Source organism: Hydractinia symbiolongicarpus, chromosome 15, assembly GCF_029227915.1.
Source record: "Hydractinia symbiolongicarpus strain clone_291-10 chromosome 15, HSymV2.1, whole genome shotgun sequence".
Taxonomy (NCBI): Eukaryota; Metazoa; Cnidaria; class Hydrozoa; order Anthoathecata; family Hydractiniidae; genus Hydractinia; species Hydractinia symbiolongicarpus.
The window spans coordinates 230,466-246,693 of NC_079889.1; the positions used below are offsets into that span (position 1 = coordinate 230,466).

At 32.7% G+C, this 16,228-nt stretch overlaps 1 protein-coding gene across 2 annotated transcripts in view; it reads left to right on the plus strand.

Moving 5' to 3' along the window:
- The window catches only part of LOC130629053 (uncharacterized), a 52,931-nt gene that overhangs the window by 19,523 nt on the left and 17,180 nt on the right, over window positions 1-16,228 (plus strand). For both annotated transcript variants that reach the window (XM_057442150.1, XM_057442149.1), the window contains exons 7-13: window positions 3,114-3,290; window positions 3,483-3,656; window positions 8,278-8,496; window positions 8,717-8,928; window positions 9,538-9,666; window positions 11,169-11,286; window positions 14,274-14,447. In XM_057442150.1, the coding sequence (XP_057298133.1) occupies window positions 3,114-3,290; window positions 3,483-3,656; window positions 8,278-8,496; window positions 8,717-8,928; window positions 9,538-9,666; window positions 11,169-11,286; window positions 14,274-14,447 (1,203 nt within the window). The remainder of the gene's footprint in view (window positions 1-3,113; window positions 3,291-3,482; window positions 3,657-8,277; window positions 8,497-8,716; window positions 8,929-9,537; window positions 9,667-11,168; window positions 11,287-14,273; window positions 14,448-16,228) is intronic.

The following is a 16,228-nucleotide window of genomic DNA, read 5'->3' on the forward strand; positions in this document are numbered from 1 at the left end:
AAGTCTAAGGGATATTCATGAGAAAAAATATGTTTAACAACCAGATTAATTATTTGTACAAAATTTACAGGTAAAAATTTCTATTTTCCCATTATCGTTACTGTACATGGGTATCTTAGGGCTTAAAATCAACTCCTTATCCTTTACCCTCAACTAAACATTTGTCATCTTAGCAAAAGAACATTAAAAGGGGAATGCAAGTAAATGTTGTTTAACAAGATTTTTTTTCTGTATTAATGCTGCCCATAAGAATAGTGGTAACATTGTCAGCTCTGTGTGTGATCACTATCCAAAAAATCTTAGGCGAGGTCTGAAGTTTGGGATTTAACACTGATACTAAAAACAAAAGGATGGAACAAGGTACATTGGTGATAGATTTATGTTGGTAGCTCCAAACTTTATATGGTTAATGTGAATTACATTTATAGGTCTAATTTGTTATGTTACTGCCGGCAATGTTAAAGCCTGACTGCAGTATTTATGTGAAAACAAAATTTGGATTCTACCAAATTAAATGTTTAGGAATAATAACATAAGCAATCTCAAGAAAGGTTAGTGAGAGTGAAAAATTGAAATGATTTAAAATACTGGTTTATGCAGCATTCTTTGCTGTTTTTAGTGTTGTTTATATATTATTACTGAAACTTTTTATGTCAAAATTTGATTCTGTAAAATAATACATTGCAAAGTTGCACACAACGTTGACAAATGTAATCTGAAAATAAACGTTTTCTTTTCTTTTTAGAGCATTTTGCATAAAAAAGGCAAGCAAAAAAAACTTTGTCCACAAAGAATAAATGTCTAAAAAAGTTGGTGAAATATTTTAGTCACTATAAAATATTCTCTGAGCCCAAGATTCGGTCAATTTTTACCGATTTATTTTACCGATATGGTTCGCTCTCCTTATAGGCATTCCTTTGAATAAACACAGCTTTTTTTCTGTTTTGATTAAGAAACATAAATGTATTAAATATTGTATAAATATTCCAATAGATACTTTTCTTTTTACTTAATTAGCATAAATAAATTCCTTCAATATAATAGTAAACTATCACTTGTGTCTCAAGCCCTCTGTAACAATTAGATTTATCAGTAACAATCTTTCATTATATTCTACCACCATTTGGAATACCCGCAGCTAACAGTTCTTTAACTATACCTAATTTCCAGCTAGTTAGAAGATTGCAAGTACTGATGATCTTCTATTTTTCTTGTGGAAGTATTTTTTCATCAGTTTACATTTACTTGATTAGATTAGAGGTGAAGATTTTAGTTTGATTACTCTACGTTTCTTTAACCATGCAACTGTCTTCGTTTGTGCTGTTATGACAATCAGGGTTTTTTGTTTTAATTCTAAACATAGTAACACAAATTATAAATTTATATCCAATGAGTTTAAGCTCTAAGTAACTAGAAATAATGTACATGATGCGTTAAATAATTTTGCAACCAACCAATATTTTTACTATTGTTATATCTTGCGTGCTATGATCTACTGACAAGGGATATCATGTGGGTGTTCTCAGGACAACTATTTAGAAAATGCTTTCACAGAAAGCAAATTTGAATTTGAAAATTCAAGAAAAATTGTTAAACATTTGACTTTATTTTATCATAATTAAAAAAGGTTAGAGGCATATGTTTCACCATTATATAAATAAGTACAGCATACCCTGGAACCTAGCATGCCATATTTATCAGTGTAGCGTAAAGTCGTGCTGTAAATATCGCTTTGGCTTTTGTGTCAGATGTCAATAGAGTTTAGTAACTACAGCAAGGAATAGACTTTCAATAACAAAATTCCAGAGAATTCTATATTTACCTACTTTGGGCTACACATTTTCAACTTATGAAAAGCACAATGCAACACAGATTTAACTTGAAAAAATGATTTACTTTTATTTAAAGCTCTTGTTAGAGAGGTTAATTCAGGTTTTTAACGATTTATTTCAATTTTTAATGAAAAAAGAAAGGTTTTTTCTTTTTTATTGCATGATATGACATATAGGCTTATGTCTCTGATTTATCTGTCTGTCTGTCTGTCTGTCCTTCTCACAAATCACAAAGTTCACTAGTTTTCAGCCTTTTTTTAAGAAATTAATATATACAATTTTTATTTAATCAAAGTTTATAACAAGTTTAAATTTTATTTTACATATTTTATCTTATAGAAGAAAATATTTTAGACTGTATAATGAGGTTGGTATACACTGAAAACATAGGCACTTTTCGTTGTACATACACACATTTTTAAAAACACAAGCCTCGGCGAAGTATTAACAGATCTGCCATAAATAAGAACAATCCAGGGGGTGTAATTGCTTTTCCTGTGGTCGTTTTTTACCTTACCTAATAATACGGCTGCAAAATAATATGCATGCTGGATTATGCAGCTCCATTAGCAACATATGCCTAACATACCCCCAAAAATCCCTGACTTTGGGGAAGTGACCCTAAAAACCCTGGAATTAACATTATTTTATTTTAAAAACCTTGAAGATTTTGTAATCATCAGTTTGCAAAAACTATTAGCCTTTCCTGTTGATATGTTCAGAATATAAAGAATAAAAGCAATTCCAAATATATCTGCATATCCTCTTTAAACTAAAAGTAAAATAGAAGGAACAGTAGACATATAAATAAAAGCCGTTTTATACAATGTCAAAAACTATTAGTATTAGCCATTTGTACTTTAAAAAAAAATGCCACTTTTTATTACAGGTTTCAGTTGATATATTTTGTAAATAATTCTTAGTTGTGATGGCAGTTTCATTATTATGTTAAGAATTTTTTAGAGTGAAGTCTTTATTTAAGACCCTTGTAAATAAAACAATAACCCTGACTAGTCATGATATTACTTAGTAAATGACCCTTAATAACCCCGAATTCAACCAATCAATCCGTTAGACACCCTGAGAATCAATTATTTGAATACAAGGCTTAAGAGTTCAGTGTATTGCTTGTAATTTAAATGATATACAAATAATGAGGTGGTTGCTTTAAACCTTAACAACGAAGGCTAATGGGTTATTACAATGAAAGAAATGTCATAGGAATATATAAATTATTTAATGTTATAATGAAAGATATACTCACTCATATTTCTTTTACAGAATATGGTTTAAAAGGATGGTCAAACTTGAGTGATTGTGATCCAACAAATGATGTTTATGGTGCGGGTACCAACCAAAAGCATCAACTTTGCACGCTTATTAAAAATGGTGAAGTGGTCAATGAAACATTGTGCACTGAGGAAATACATTTTGTTAGAAAATGCAATTTTACTCCAGGTATTATTATCTTTTTTGGCTTAGTTGCTATGCGGGTTTAGAAAAATATGATAACCTTGGACTTATTTTATAAGTATACATTTTTGTACATTCTATATTTGGTTTTTCGAAAAATATTTTATTTGAGTGTATAAATTGAATCCTTTGAGACATACTAGTGTCCCAAAACTAAATTTTGTTTTCTTATTATAGAATGGGTTTCATGGGCTATGTGGTCTATGTGTGATACACCTGATTTTTGTGGTAATGGGTCCCGACGGAGATTTAGAACACAATGTAATGACACTTCCAGTGGGAATATTGTGGATTCAGAAAAGTGTGGTAATAAGTCAGTGGAGACGGAACACTGTTATGAATATTGTCCATGTAAGAACTGGTTATTTAGATTGAAAAAAGCTAGATTTTTATCTAGCACTGCTATTTAATTATACCATCACATACTGAAGTAAATAACATCCTGGCTAGATATTAATCTACCAGTCTCAGTCTAATCTAATATCTATATTTGCACACTGTTATTTATACATGCAAATCATTATCTCAATGAAAATGACATGACGACAACAATGTTTACTTTTTGGTGCACAGTGACACACAGTCTATAGGTTTTATATGCCAACAGAAGTCATGTTTTTTTTAACAACAGGCTTATTATAATTAATATAGACAAAAAGTTAAGTTCTATGCGCCACACCAAGTGTGTTAATAAAATACCGTATTTCCTCTAAAGAACGCCGCCCTCTAAAGAACGCCGCCCTCCAAAGAACGCCGCACTACTATATGAAAATTTGTAATAAACGCCGCCCTCTAAAGAACGCCGCCCTCCAAAGAACGCCGCACCTTAGATGCGGCGTTTATTAGAAAAAAACCATTTTAATAGGGAAAGTAAAAAAAGTTGGTATTTATATGAATTTGATCTGTTTTCTTTCACAAAATTCTTCTACATCTAATGACAAATACGAATATTTAGTTTTACGCTTTAACAGTTCACCGTGAAGAATTTTAGCATAACTTTTGCTAGATGTAAAACAAATGAACTTTGCAGGTACACTCAAACCAATCTCTCGTTTTTGTTTCCCAGTAACTGTCGCATTTACATGATTATCTCCAATTTCAATAAAAAACGATATCAGCTTTGACAACTCTATTGGCAAATGTCCCACTAAGGTTTCGTTGCCGTCCATGAGTTTGTACGTTCCAATTGCATTCTTGTCCAGTTCTTGAGCCTCTACTTTCTTGTCTTCTTTGCAAACCAAAGATTCTCCTATAATGAGTGTCCATATATTTTTATAAACATGATGTCCGCGAATATTTGTAGAGAATTTAATGATAAAATACATTTCAAATGTTTTAGGAATCACTCGAGCCATGTTCTTCTCAAATCTCTGACTTCCACGTGTAGCTATCATATATTTTGTATGAGCGTGCAATCAACGATTGATAAAAATAGAACTTTTTCTTATAGAGAAAAAATTCTATTCAAAATCATTTTCCGCGCTTTTGATCTCGTCGAAAATAACACTCCCTTGGATTGTTAATAGTGTTTAAAGAAAAAGTTGACACCAGTAAACAATACTACAAGATAATTGCTCCCAATCTGTATATATCAACCTTACACACTTTTATGTTTGTAAGTGAAAGTTCATTAGAAAAATGTCGCACAACGAGGAGAAGCAGTTAATATCCCATAAAGGGGAAAAAAGAAGAAGCTTTACCTTTGAATTTAAGACAACAGTTGTTGATCACGCAATTAGTACATCAAATCGCGAAGCAGGAAGAAAGTACGGTGTCGATGAAAAAAGAGTAAGAGAATGGAGAGCTAATGTGGAGAAGTTGAAACAAGGAGCAGCGAAAAGATTCAAACTAGAAGGAGGAGGTTGCAAAATCAAGAATCTTGATTTAGAAGAAGATCTGCTCGAATGGATACATGATAGGAGAGCTAATTCTTTGCGTGTTTCGAGAAAACTGATAATGAGAAAAGCAAAAGCAATGCACGATGAAAAAGCTGGAGAGGACACTGTTGCAAAAAATAGTTTCCAGGCTAGTCGAGGTTGGTTGGAAAAGTTCATGAAACGAAATTGTCTTTCATTACGTCGTAGAACGACAACAGTTCAAAAGGATCCAGCGTATCTTGTGGACAGGTTGGTGCAGTATGTAGTACATGTCCGCCGAATGTCAAAGAAATACCAATTCAACGCCGGTTCGATTCTTGCAATGGACGAGACTGCTGTTTGGGCGGATATGACAGCACCTACAACGGTGTCACAGCGTGGCGAACGAGAAATTATGCTTAAATCGACTGGTCATGAAAAGGTCAGAATTTCTGTATGCTTGACAGCAAAGGCAGACGGAAGTAAATTTAAACCATTTATTGTTTTTGGTGGTGCAAAACGCGAATGCAAAGAACTAAATACTGAATTCAAAAATAAATGCGTAGTTGTGTCCTCAAAAAATGCGCATGGATGAACGAGGAACTCACCTTACACTATGTGCAAACAGTTTTAGGAAAGTTTTCCTTTAATCGACGCTTGTTAGCTTGGGATTCATTTGAATGCCACATGATGGATTCCGTGAAACAAGAATTGTCAAAAGGCAGAATTGAGAATGTCATAATTCCCGGTGGCTGCACTAAATATATACAGGCACCAGATGTCTCATGGAATAAACCATTTAAGAGTCGGATGATCGATCTTTATAACGAATGGATGGTTGAAGGTGTTCAACAGTTCACAAAAGGAGGAAACCAGAAACCTCCATCGCGACGAAAGCTAGTGCAATGGGTTTTAGACGCATGGAATGGCTTGAGCACGGAAATGATTATCAAATCTTTCAAGTCGTGTGGTTTAAATTTAGCTCTTGATGGATCAGAGGATGGACAAATCCATTGTTTTAAAGAAGGATCGTCCTGTTCATCTGGTGCTACCTTAATGAAAAAAGCAACTGAGGCATTGGAAGAAGACCAATCTTCTGACAACCCATTTGAAATTTACGATTGTGATGTAAATGAAAGCTATGAGTCCTTTCATGTTATCGACGAAGACTCGGACGGAGATAGCGACATTGACATTGACATTGTTTAATAGACTTTTCATAGTTTAATTCTTTTGTTATCTATATTTAATCTTAAAGAAAATACTTAACGTCAACTTCTGCTTTTTGTCTCACTCATGGTTTTGTAATAAACGCCGCCCTCCAAAGAACGCCGCCCTCTAAAGAACGCCGCACCTAAAAATTGCATTTTGTAAAGAACGCCGCGGTGTTATTTAGAGGAAATACGGTAAGGACATTGGTACTAGTTGTTTGCCTATGAAAAAATACATGCGGAATCACCTGCCAGTGCTCATGGCTATTATGTGCCCACAGTGAGTATCATATAAGGAAATATCAAAGAAATCTGCTTGTTGTATTTACTTTCAACATCTGTATTTTCGTGTGCCTCAAAGTAATGAAGATACTCTGGGAGGTTTGAGATAAAGCAGCGTTTAATCAGATAAATCAGATTTTAAACAGATAAAATTTGACTATTATTATAAAGTTGTTAGCCCAAGGCAAAATCCAAGCCTAATAATTTTTGACACCAATGCTTGCATGTTTATAAAGCACACATGAAAATAATATATCACCTCAGAATTTTATGTTGAAATAAAAAATTTGAACTAGGACTGGCTAAAATCCACAGGTTCAACTAAATATTCCAGTCAATACCTGTCATTAATATCCAAGGAATCGCTATTTTGTCCATTCTTAACACAAAATAGAGATTTAGCCGCCATTTTGCAAAAGATGCAACTATTATTATAACTCATTGGAATATCCACAGGGTCACCCCTTTTTAAATTGCATGCTTTTTCGTGTGCTCATTGCACGTCCCCTTTTTTCAGGGACAGACAGACAAAATATGGCTATTATTTAGGAGATAATAGCTGTATTTATGATAGCTAAATATGTATCTCTATATAGACGTACATATTTTCATTTCTCTCTGCTATGTTTTTATGGAAATCCTTTTCTGGAATAAGATTAAAGCAAGAGTGTAGAAAGTTTTATGGCATAAGAATGTATGTTATCTAGCATCAACCTTAAAAACTAATAATAATACATTTACTTATGCTTATAAAATATTCTTAATGAACAATTTTAAGAAGTTATGAGCGTCTCACAACTCTATAATGGGTGCTAAGTGATTATGCCATTTGGCACTGAATATTTGATGCCATAAATCATCAATGCTTAATGCAGTGTTTGTTCTAGTGCTTGTGTTTTTATCTACTGACAGCAATTGAATATAATTTTTAAATTTTAACATTTAGGACAGAAAATAAAGTTGTTAAAACACATAGTTAAAGTTTAGAGAACACTTCGATTTTTGATGCATCAAATTCCCTGAAATAGGTTTTATTCTGACAAACAAATCGTGTGTTATCAATTATTATATTATTTTTGAAGGAAAATTTGAATGTAAGAATGTTAAGAGCGGAAACTAATCTCATGAGTCAATTGTAATGTTATAAGTAAGCTAGATTACTGTATTTTTTCTAATAAAGCGTATTTTTTCTAATAAGGCAACCCTGAAATACTAGACCCACTTTTTAAAAGACTCCCTGGCATACTAGCTCTCCTCTAATTGTAGACCCCTCTCAAATTGGACCATATAAAAGTAGACTTGTCTTATATTAGAAACAGTATAATTAAGGACGTTGATTTGCAGCGTAGTTGTAAGGGTAGGAAAATTCATTCTGTGTACAATACAATTAATTAAGTAAATTTGTTCTTGCCATAAATTTATTTTTTGACCATTAATGTGCTATATTTTTTTATAAAATTTAATAGATGACACTTTCCTCTATTTTCTCTCACTACTCAGACTTCTGAAATTTTTTCGTGGTATGAGATATGGTATTTACGACTCTCCTTTTAGCCAATCAAGTTATAGATAGTTTTCATGCAAATAATAAGAATTTAATATAGAGACCCTTTTTTATTTTAGCTGATTACTACTGGAACAACACATATATGGTTTTGAAGAAGAACTGTACAGCATACCTTCCGCATGAACAAGAGTCCATCGCTGGTTGTGGAAATGGCTTTGAATTATATATAGCAACATGTTATGTTGATGTGCAAGACCCGCAAATAGTTGAAGATGAAAGAAAATGTGGCGTAACTGCTCCACATCAATTGATCAGTTGTTACATTCCGTGCGCAGGTTTGGTATTTTCTTTGTGAGCTTTCTTGACTATTCTAAATTTGGTAGGAGGTAGTAGGTGCTTAACAGTGTTTCTTCGTAAAAAAACTTTTAACTATCAATTCGGTACCTGATATAAAATCTGACACTTTCTGTTATTATAGCACTACAGCTATGAAGAAATACAACTTTTGTAATTATTCTGCTAGTTTGGTATTTGCTAGTACAATTTTTCTTTTAGGCGCAGAGTCACAAGACACAAGATCATATCAATTGGCAGATATTTTCCATGACAGCATAGAAAAAAGTACTGTTGATTCATTTACACCGGCCCAACTATCTGCAGAAGCTGATTTAACTATACATGGAAATTTTGATTTTGGTGATGCATCATGCCCTGGTCAACTATTTGCATTTAAACCAAATAGTCCTGTCGATCCATATATATTTGAGGTAATGGTTATAACCGTCAAGTATTTATCAAGAACATGTAGAGTCCACTAATATAAAGCAGTTTTATACTCAAATCAGCATAATAATAAGCAAGGGTGAGGCTCAGGTCAGTTGATATCTTCATTCGCAGGATTTAAAAGTCATTTGAGAAGCTTAGTTTTATAAAAATAAGCAATTTTCTTTTTCAGAAGACGCTATTAATAAAAGGTTTTCAACTTTATTGGCAAACTGTTGCTTTAGAAAAATTGATTTATAAAATAAGCATAGCAGGCATATTTTTAAGATTAAAAGTAACAGTTTTATACCCATATAAGCTATCTACCAAAAACTTCAAACAAAAATAGATTAAAAAGCAATAGTCTACAAATGAACTATAAAAGTTAGTAGCCTTTGAATATTACATTATCAATTTAATACATATCGATACTTCCTTAAAAAGGCATCAAAGAATCTCTATAGAGACTAAAATAAAAAAAGTATTTAACAACTGAAACATTATTTTAGCTATTTTAAAGGGGAAATGAGCACCCCTATTCTACTTGCCACTAGCAGATGGACAGAGTGAGGGTGTTATTTTAAGAAATTATGTTTGGCTATTATATTTTTTAGGTGCAGTTTAATAAACTTGTCTACCTTACTCAGTTCAGATTTGTGGTTTCCAATGATGGCACAAGTAGTTATAGTATAACATTTACAGACGTTAACTACAAGCAAATTTTGATAGAGAATGATTTGATAGTAAGTAACATTCTGTTAATCTCATGTGTTTAGCTAAACATATCCCTGACTATTTTACACGCCTTTTTGTGGAATATTTTTTATTATTCAAACATGACATTGTTTAGTCAATATTTGCGCCTGTCCCAAATTCGTTTAGAATCTCTTTTGAGTTGTCAATATATTCACCAATCTGCTTCTGCTTCTCTTACTTTTGGCACTAAGGTACAGGAAAATTCCATGTAACAAAAACTTTATAACAAACGTGAAGTAACATAAACATAAAAAGTCCACTAATATAAAGCGGTATTATCCTCCTCTGGCATGAAACTGTAACCTGTACATAAAACACTAGGTGCCCAGGTGATGACTGAATTGTACCAATACTTTTAATCTCAAACAGGAAAGGGGATAATTACATCGGGATGGAAGATATTATTGGTAACAGGACAACTACCCATAACAATAAAAATAATATCAAAGATAACCCTTTTCAGTTATCTTTTTTGAGCATTTTAGACAGAAAAATAACAGGGTGACCACCCCTCCTTAATTTCTTTAATAACCTAGTTCTTATACTTAAATATACTTAAAAAATTGAAATTTTAGCCATTCTGCTTAATTTTCATATTTCTTATTTTTCTGATCGCAGCTTTTTTCATGGATTGTTCATCACCAGTAAAATAAGACATAATTCTCTGTCACTTGAAATCTGATATTTTCTATATTTCAGGGCATAATTCATATGTATATTTGTACAATATGTATAATTTTCTTATCATAGAACATAGTATGTAACATTAAAGACAGAGAACTAAAATATATATAGTATCCTTACTTTTGTTCTTATTTTATTAGTGGTCACTCTGAATAAGATGTTCGTGCGATGACTTTTTCATTATTCTTTTTTATTATTTTCATTTAAACCTGTAAAAAAGTGTCTACCTTTTTAAGAATTTGCGTTAATTAAATACCATCTGAAAATTTGAAATTTGTTGGTCCGTGTTAATTTCAACACACTTTGAAATTCAATTTCGAAATTTGATTGCATTAATAATGGGCCCCTTAATTACTTGCTTTGTGTTTTTCCTGTAATAGGTACGTCCTCAGAATGGCTTTTTATTATGACCTCTAGACTACCATATTACCATGGGAATAGTAAGTGTAAAAGTGATAATACACAAAATCTGACATTTGATAGTAAATAAGAAGTATCATGTAACTTGTATTGTCTTTTAACTGTAACCTTCAGTTTTCAAAATTGTTTTTACAGACACCACAGTTTTTGCAGTGGAGCTTTTGGCCACACATGGTACTGCTCAAAAGAGACTGTCTGTCAGGGTTTCTTATGAATGAAACTGAACATTGAACATTACTTTAAAAATTACATTACATTACATTAAAAAAACACAAAGAAAAACTTTGTCAATTTCAATTAAAATGTGTATGCGTAAGATCTTGTAACTTTTTTTGGTAATACTCTTACTGTCAATTTTTATGATGATGCTATAATTACATTTTAGCTTCGCGAAACAACTGGATTTACTATTTTATCCCTTAATAACATTTTGGTATCTGGCAGTAGACTTCATTTGGAACAAAATTTACAAGAGTGTATATCCATTAGAATTGAGGGATTCCGTAAGTTTTCAAGTTTTCCTACATAAGCTATGAGACAATGTTAGTTACTCTATGTTTATCTTTGTTAGTTTATCCTTTATGCACAATTCTAAGATATCAGCACTGATCTTAATTAAAGACTAGCCGCTTGGTCTATTTTTAGAGTCATGTAATGTTCCACTGTATGCTTCAGGATTCAACAGAAAAATATATTTATATGAGATGGCAGATTTTTGCTGTTTGTCTGTTCTTGTGTTGTGGCTATTTTTAATTTACAATAGTTTCTAATTTTATCAAATAAGTCTTCTCAAATACAGTAATTTTTCTCATACATTTATATAGAGCTTGTGTGTATATGTCTCACATATCATAAACTGTTACAATTGTCATCAATACATACATATTCCTTTACATACAACCATACATGGTATAAACACAGCTATCATCAATGAATAATAAAGAAAAAATAAATATATATGCATCACTCTCAAATTTCAATCAAATGTCTGGCATCGTTATAAAGCTTAAGCCACAAAAACACTTCTAGAATACATCGGTGTGTTTTATCTATTTCAAAGTGTCCTGAGAACCACCTTGCACAACACATCGATTTTCTTACACAGCGCCTCTGAAGAATTTTTTGTTGTAACTTAAGGGCTTGCACATGCGAGATGATTTCCCTCTATTTTTGACTCTAGTAACTCCAATAAATGTCTGATGATTTATTGCTCATTAACTATCTTCACCTCTCCTTTTAAATCACTGTCAAGTTACGAGATATGGTGATTTATGGCGAATGCTTCCAGAGGTTCTCCATCAAGGGCAGTGTTTTTACTGTAGTTTTTACCGCTTATCTTATTTCTCAAATGTGTAGTAAATGATTAATCTCCATACCCTTCCTAAATTTATTTATATATTAGTTTTGATTGTTCTACAGTACTTTTCGGCAGTAAATGTCTTTCTTAGAACATGTTTCAAGTTATCGTACAAAAATTTCAGCACTGATTGCTTTTATATAAACAGCAGCTTCCAAACAACATAGTAAAGTCTGTACTTTCTTGTCATCAGTGATACTGAGGGCTGTAGTTTGGGCTTCATACCTAGCTATCCATAAAGTAAATTTTATTGAGTTATTCCCCTTAAATTTATGAACCTATAGAATCTTTGGCATCTTTTCCACAATATAGAACAACCTTTAATCCTGTACAATAAAAATATTTTTGTAGAACCTCCCTAATATTATGTCTTGTGGGACCGCGAGATAAAGAACTACATATGTGTTATGTTTGTGTTGCTTATTCATGGTCTTTGGTTATCTTCCTTTAGACGTGTATCGATATACATATACTAAAAGGCAAACTAGGCAAATCTTGCTTTTCCATACAACAAAGTCATAGGGCGCGTTTTTGGAGACATAACTGCCCGGCAAACAAGACGCCTCAATTGGCTGAGATCCAACCATAGTGATATTCTTCTAGTGAAAATTGTTTTGCCTTTATATGTCAGTTACTAACAGCTTGGCTGACCAATTGATTTCTTTCTAAATGTTCTCTTTCTGAAGTGCAAGGTAACCATATTTCTGGAAGTTAATAGTCTATGCTATTTGTGCTTTCTTTCAGCTTTCTCGCTGTCCAATTGGACTCTCGGTTAATAAGTTTTATATTATCTCAGTTTACAAAGTTGGATGCAAAAGTATAACGCGCAGCCTGTTTTAAAGTTGAAATGCTGCCTTTATTTTATGATCTTAATTACCTAGGAAGTATTACTTGTCTCTGCCATAAATACAAATCAGTAGCTATTGGTTTGTCTTCTGCATCCTCCACGTTATCGTTTTTTTCAGATCTGATTTTTCTTTCCACTTTTTTAATTGTTTGCCTCAAGTACCCGTTTGCAGCCATGGTGTTTTTTATGTGAGATAAATCTTTCTTGCAGTCACTACTACCCTAAAAAGTGGTTACCTATCAGTGTCAGTTTGCCACAAACCAAAAAAAGTGTAGTGATTTTATTACTGGACAGAGCAGTCAAGTAACCAGTGAAGAAATAAAGTGATATGACAGTTTGATCACGTCAGCAATGATTCGTACGCATACCACAAAAATTCGGAAGTTTTTTAACCTATTTACTCTATCTCAAAACTCTGATTAAAATAATGCATAGGATTGTGCGATTTTGACAAATGGCTGCCACGATATTAGATTATTATTGTTATTATTATTTACGAATATTTCTTGAGGATAATCATTCAAAAATTAGTACAATATTTACAAATATATATACAAATTTCTGTTTTCCAATGGGTCAAATCTCATCAACCCATTGGTTTGGAAACAGGTGGGTTAACCGAACTTCAGGAAATTGGTCCTATTTAGTTCCAGGTTGCTTAACTATTGTAAATTATGCCATCTCGACCATCTTTTTACAGCACCAACAACTACAAAATTTGTCTTCCTTCTTAAATTACAACCCAAGCTATATTGCAACAAATTTTTTTCATTCTGCAAAATGTGCATAAAGTCACATGTCAGCATACTTGCAACATCATAACAGTGCCTTTGACAGGCTGTTTACTTCACATCTCAAACAAAATGCACTTTACTTGTACAGGAATATTGAAATGTTAAGGTTACATACCATGACAAGTTGAAGTGATTTTTTTCCTGAAGTATTTATAATCAATCTTGAAAAGTACATCATTAGCTTCTTAAGCACGTACAGAAATATGAAATCACCAGTCAAAAAAACGTGTCAATGTAAAATTCTTTTTTACATTTTTCAACAAAAACGTTTTAGCAACCAAATGTTAAGAAAATGAAGTGATAGGCAATGTTGGCGAATTCTTGTTTATTACGGGCGGTTATTATTCACAAGTTTTATCTATAGCGGCCACCTGCCTTAAATGTTTAATTATACAGCCACTGTAGGGATTCATAATTATAATATATATATCCTGGCTTTTATAGACAGGTTTGGCAGTAATTTACAGCTATTGTTTTTAAATTTTGTTTTAGTTGCTGGAGAATGGGGCTCCTGGGGAAATTGGTCATCTTGTGATGGTGATTGTCGTAACAAGAGGGTTTGGAATCGTACACGGGATTGTTTTAAAACTGGCGATTTGCAAGACAGAATTGATCGTAAATATTGTGTTGGTTCATTTATAGAGTACGACCAATGTAAATGTGAAGGTATGATTACTTGTTTTAGTTACTAAAATGTTCTTTGTAACAAAAATTTATGTAGTTGCTTGTGGTAACATTATCTTTATATGTACTTTTAAGTATAGACAACATTAGTATTGCCATAAATTGACTATTGGCAATCTTTGAGCAGCTTTGCCAGATCGCTGTCAAAAACAAACATGAAAAATGCACATAAGTTCTATGGACACGACTCGTTTTGATGTTTAGCCTTGGTTTTTAATGCGTTTTTTCTTACTAAAACATTTATCTGAGAATCTGAACCCTTTTAGGCTGCAAATGTTTTGCATTATAATAATCATAAAGACCCTTAATAAAAGCAAGATTAGTTAAAGGTTACCTCTCAACTCAAAAAATTTTTTGCTCATATCGTAGATAAACCACAGCATAATTTTATGATTATTTTGCATAATTTGTTAATATAACTTGGAAATACTAAATTCTTTTTTGCCATTTCAAAAAATGTGCTACCTTCGGTAGTAATGGTTACCTTCCTCTTCGAAACGATCTAGTTCAGCAGCTGCGAGAAAACGTAAACAAATAACGTCTACACAGCAGCTGCGAGAAAACGTAAACAAATGACGTCTACCCAGCAGCTGCGAGAAAACGTAAACAAATGACGTCTACCCAGCAGCTGCGAGAAAACGTAAACAAATGACGTCTACCCAGCAGCTGCGAGAAAACGTAAACAAATGACGTCTACCCAGTTATGAAGCAAAAGTGATCGTTCTTTGCGCTTTTGCAGAATTAATTGAACCCATTGTTTTGTGAAGAATCAAGCGTGCAACTTTCTATTATTTTCAAATGTTTAGATCAAAAGTGAAATTTACCAATATTTCCCTGCACTGACATACACCACATAGAGCGAAGCTGAACTTTTAGAAATTTAAAAATTGTTGCTTGCCACTGCTGTAGGTTGTCCGATTTCTACTTTGTTCCCAGAGCCTGTTTTCTTTTTTTCATATCTTAACATCGAGATAAACTTTACAAAAGTATCCCAATTTGCTGTGAGGACTCCAGAGTACTGCGCGTTGATTAAGGACATTGCATGGGCTGAGATTAACCAAGAAAACATTATCGTTATGAGACTGAGGAAATTAATCATGTAATGTCATCTGCTTCTTCTAAAAAAAGAAATGTAATTAAAAAGAAGCCCAGAGGAAATTACGATTCATAAAACAACAGGGCTCTACACTTGTCTATTTTTATAAGAATCCCAACCTAGAATCATTGGTTATAAATTTAGAACAACACAAGTCAAAGTTCTGTCAAGAAAAAAAGATCAAAGGATCCCAGGATATGAATTCTTCTGCAATTCTCTCTAAAGCAAACGTTATTATTTTTTAACTTAGGTCTTTTCTTATCTATACGACTGTACGCCTTTAAAGCCCTTTTTATATACTTGTTCTTCTTTTTCACGTTTTATTTTGTGACGATGTTTGTTCTCTTGCGCGCCGTCTTAATATCAAAAAGTTGAAGAAAACCTTGGGGACGAGGTTGACAAGCCGTTTCTTAAAATTTATAGGTATCCTTCACTCCAATAGTTCGCAATTTTCCTTAAGAATAACATTTTTACTTGACGCTACAAGATGCAAACTCAAATCTCGACTGATGAGGAATTCAGAGCTGAAACACTGCTACACTAAGCTCGTAGAGGTGAAGATCATTAGTGTAGAATATTGTGAAATAAAATGATGTGCAGAGTAAAAATAAATAAAAACAAAAAAGAATGGTTCTGATGTTGCTTCTGAAATACGATGGTAGAAATA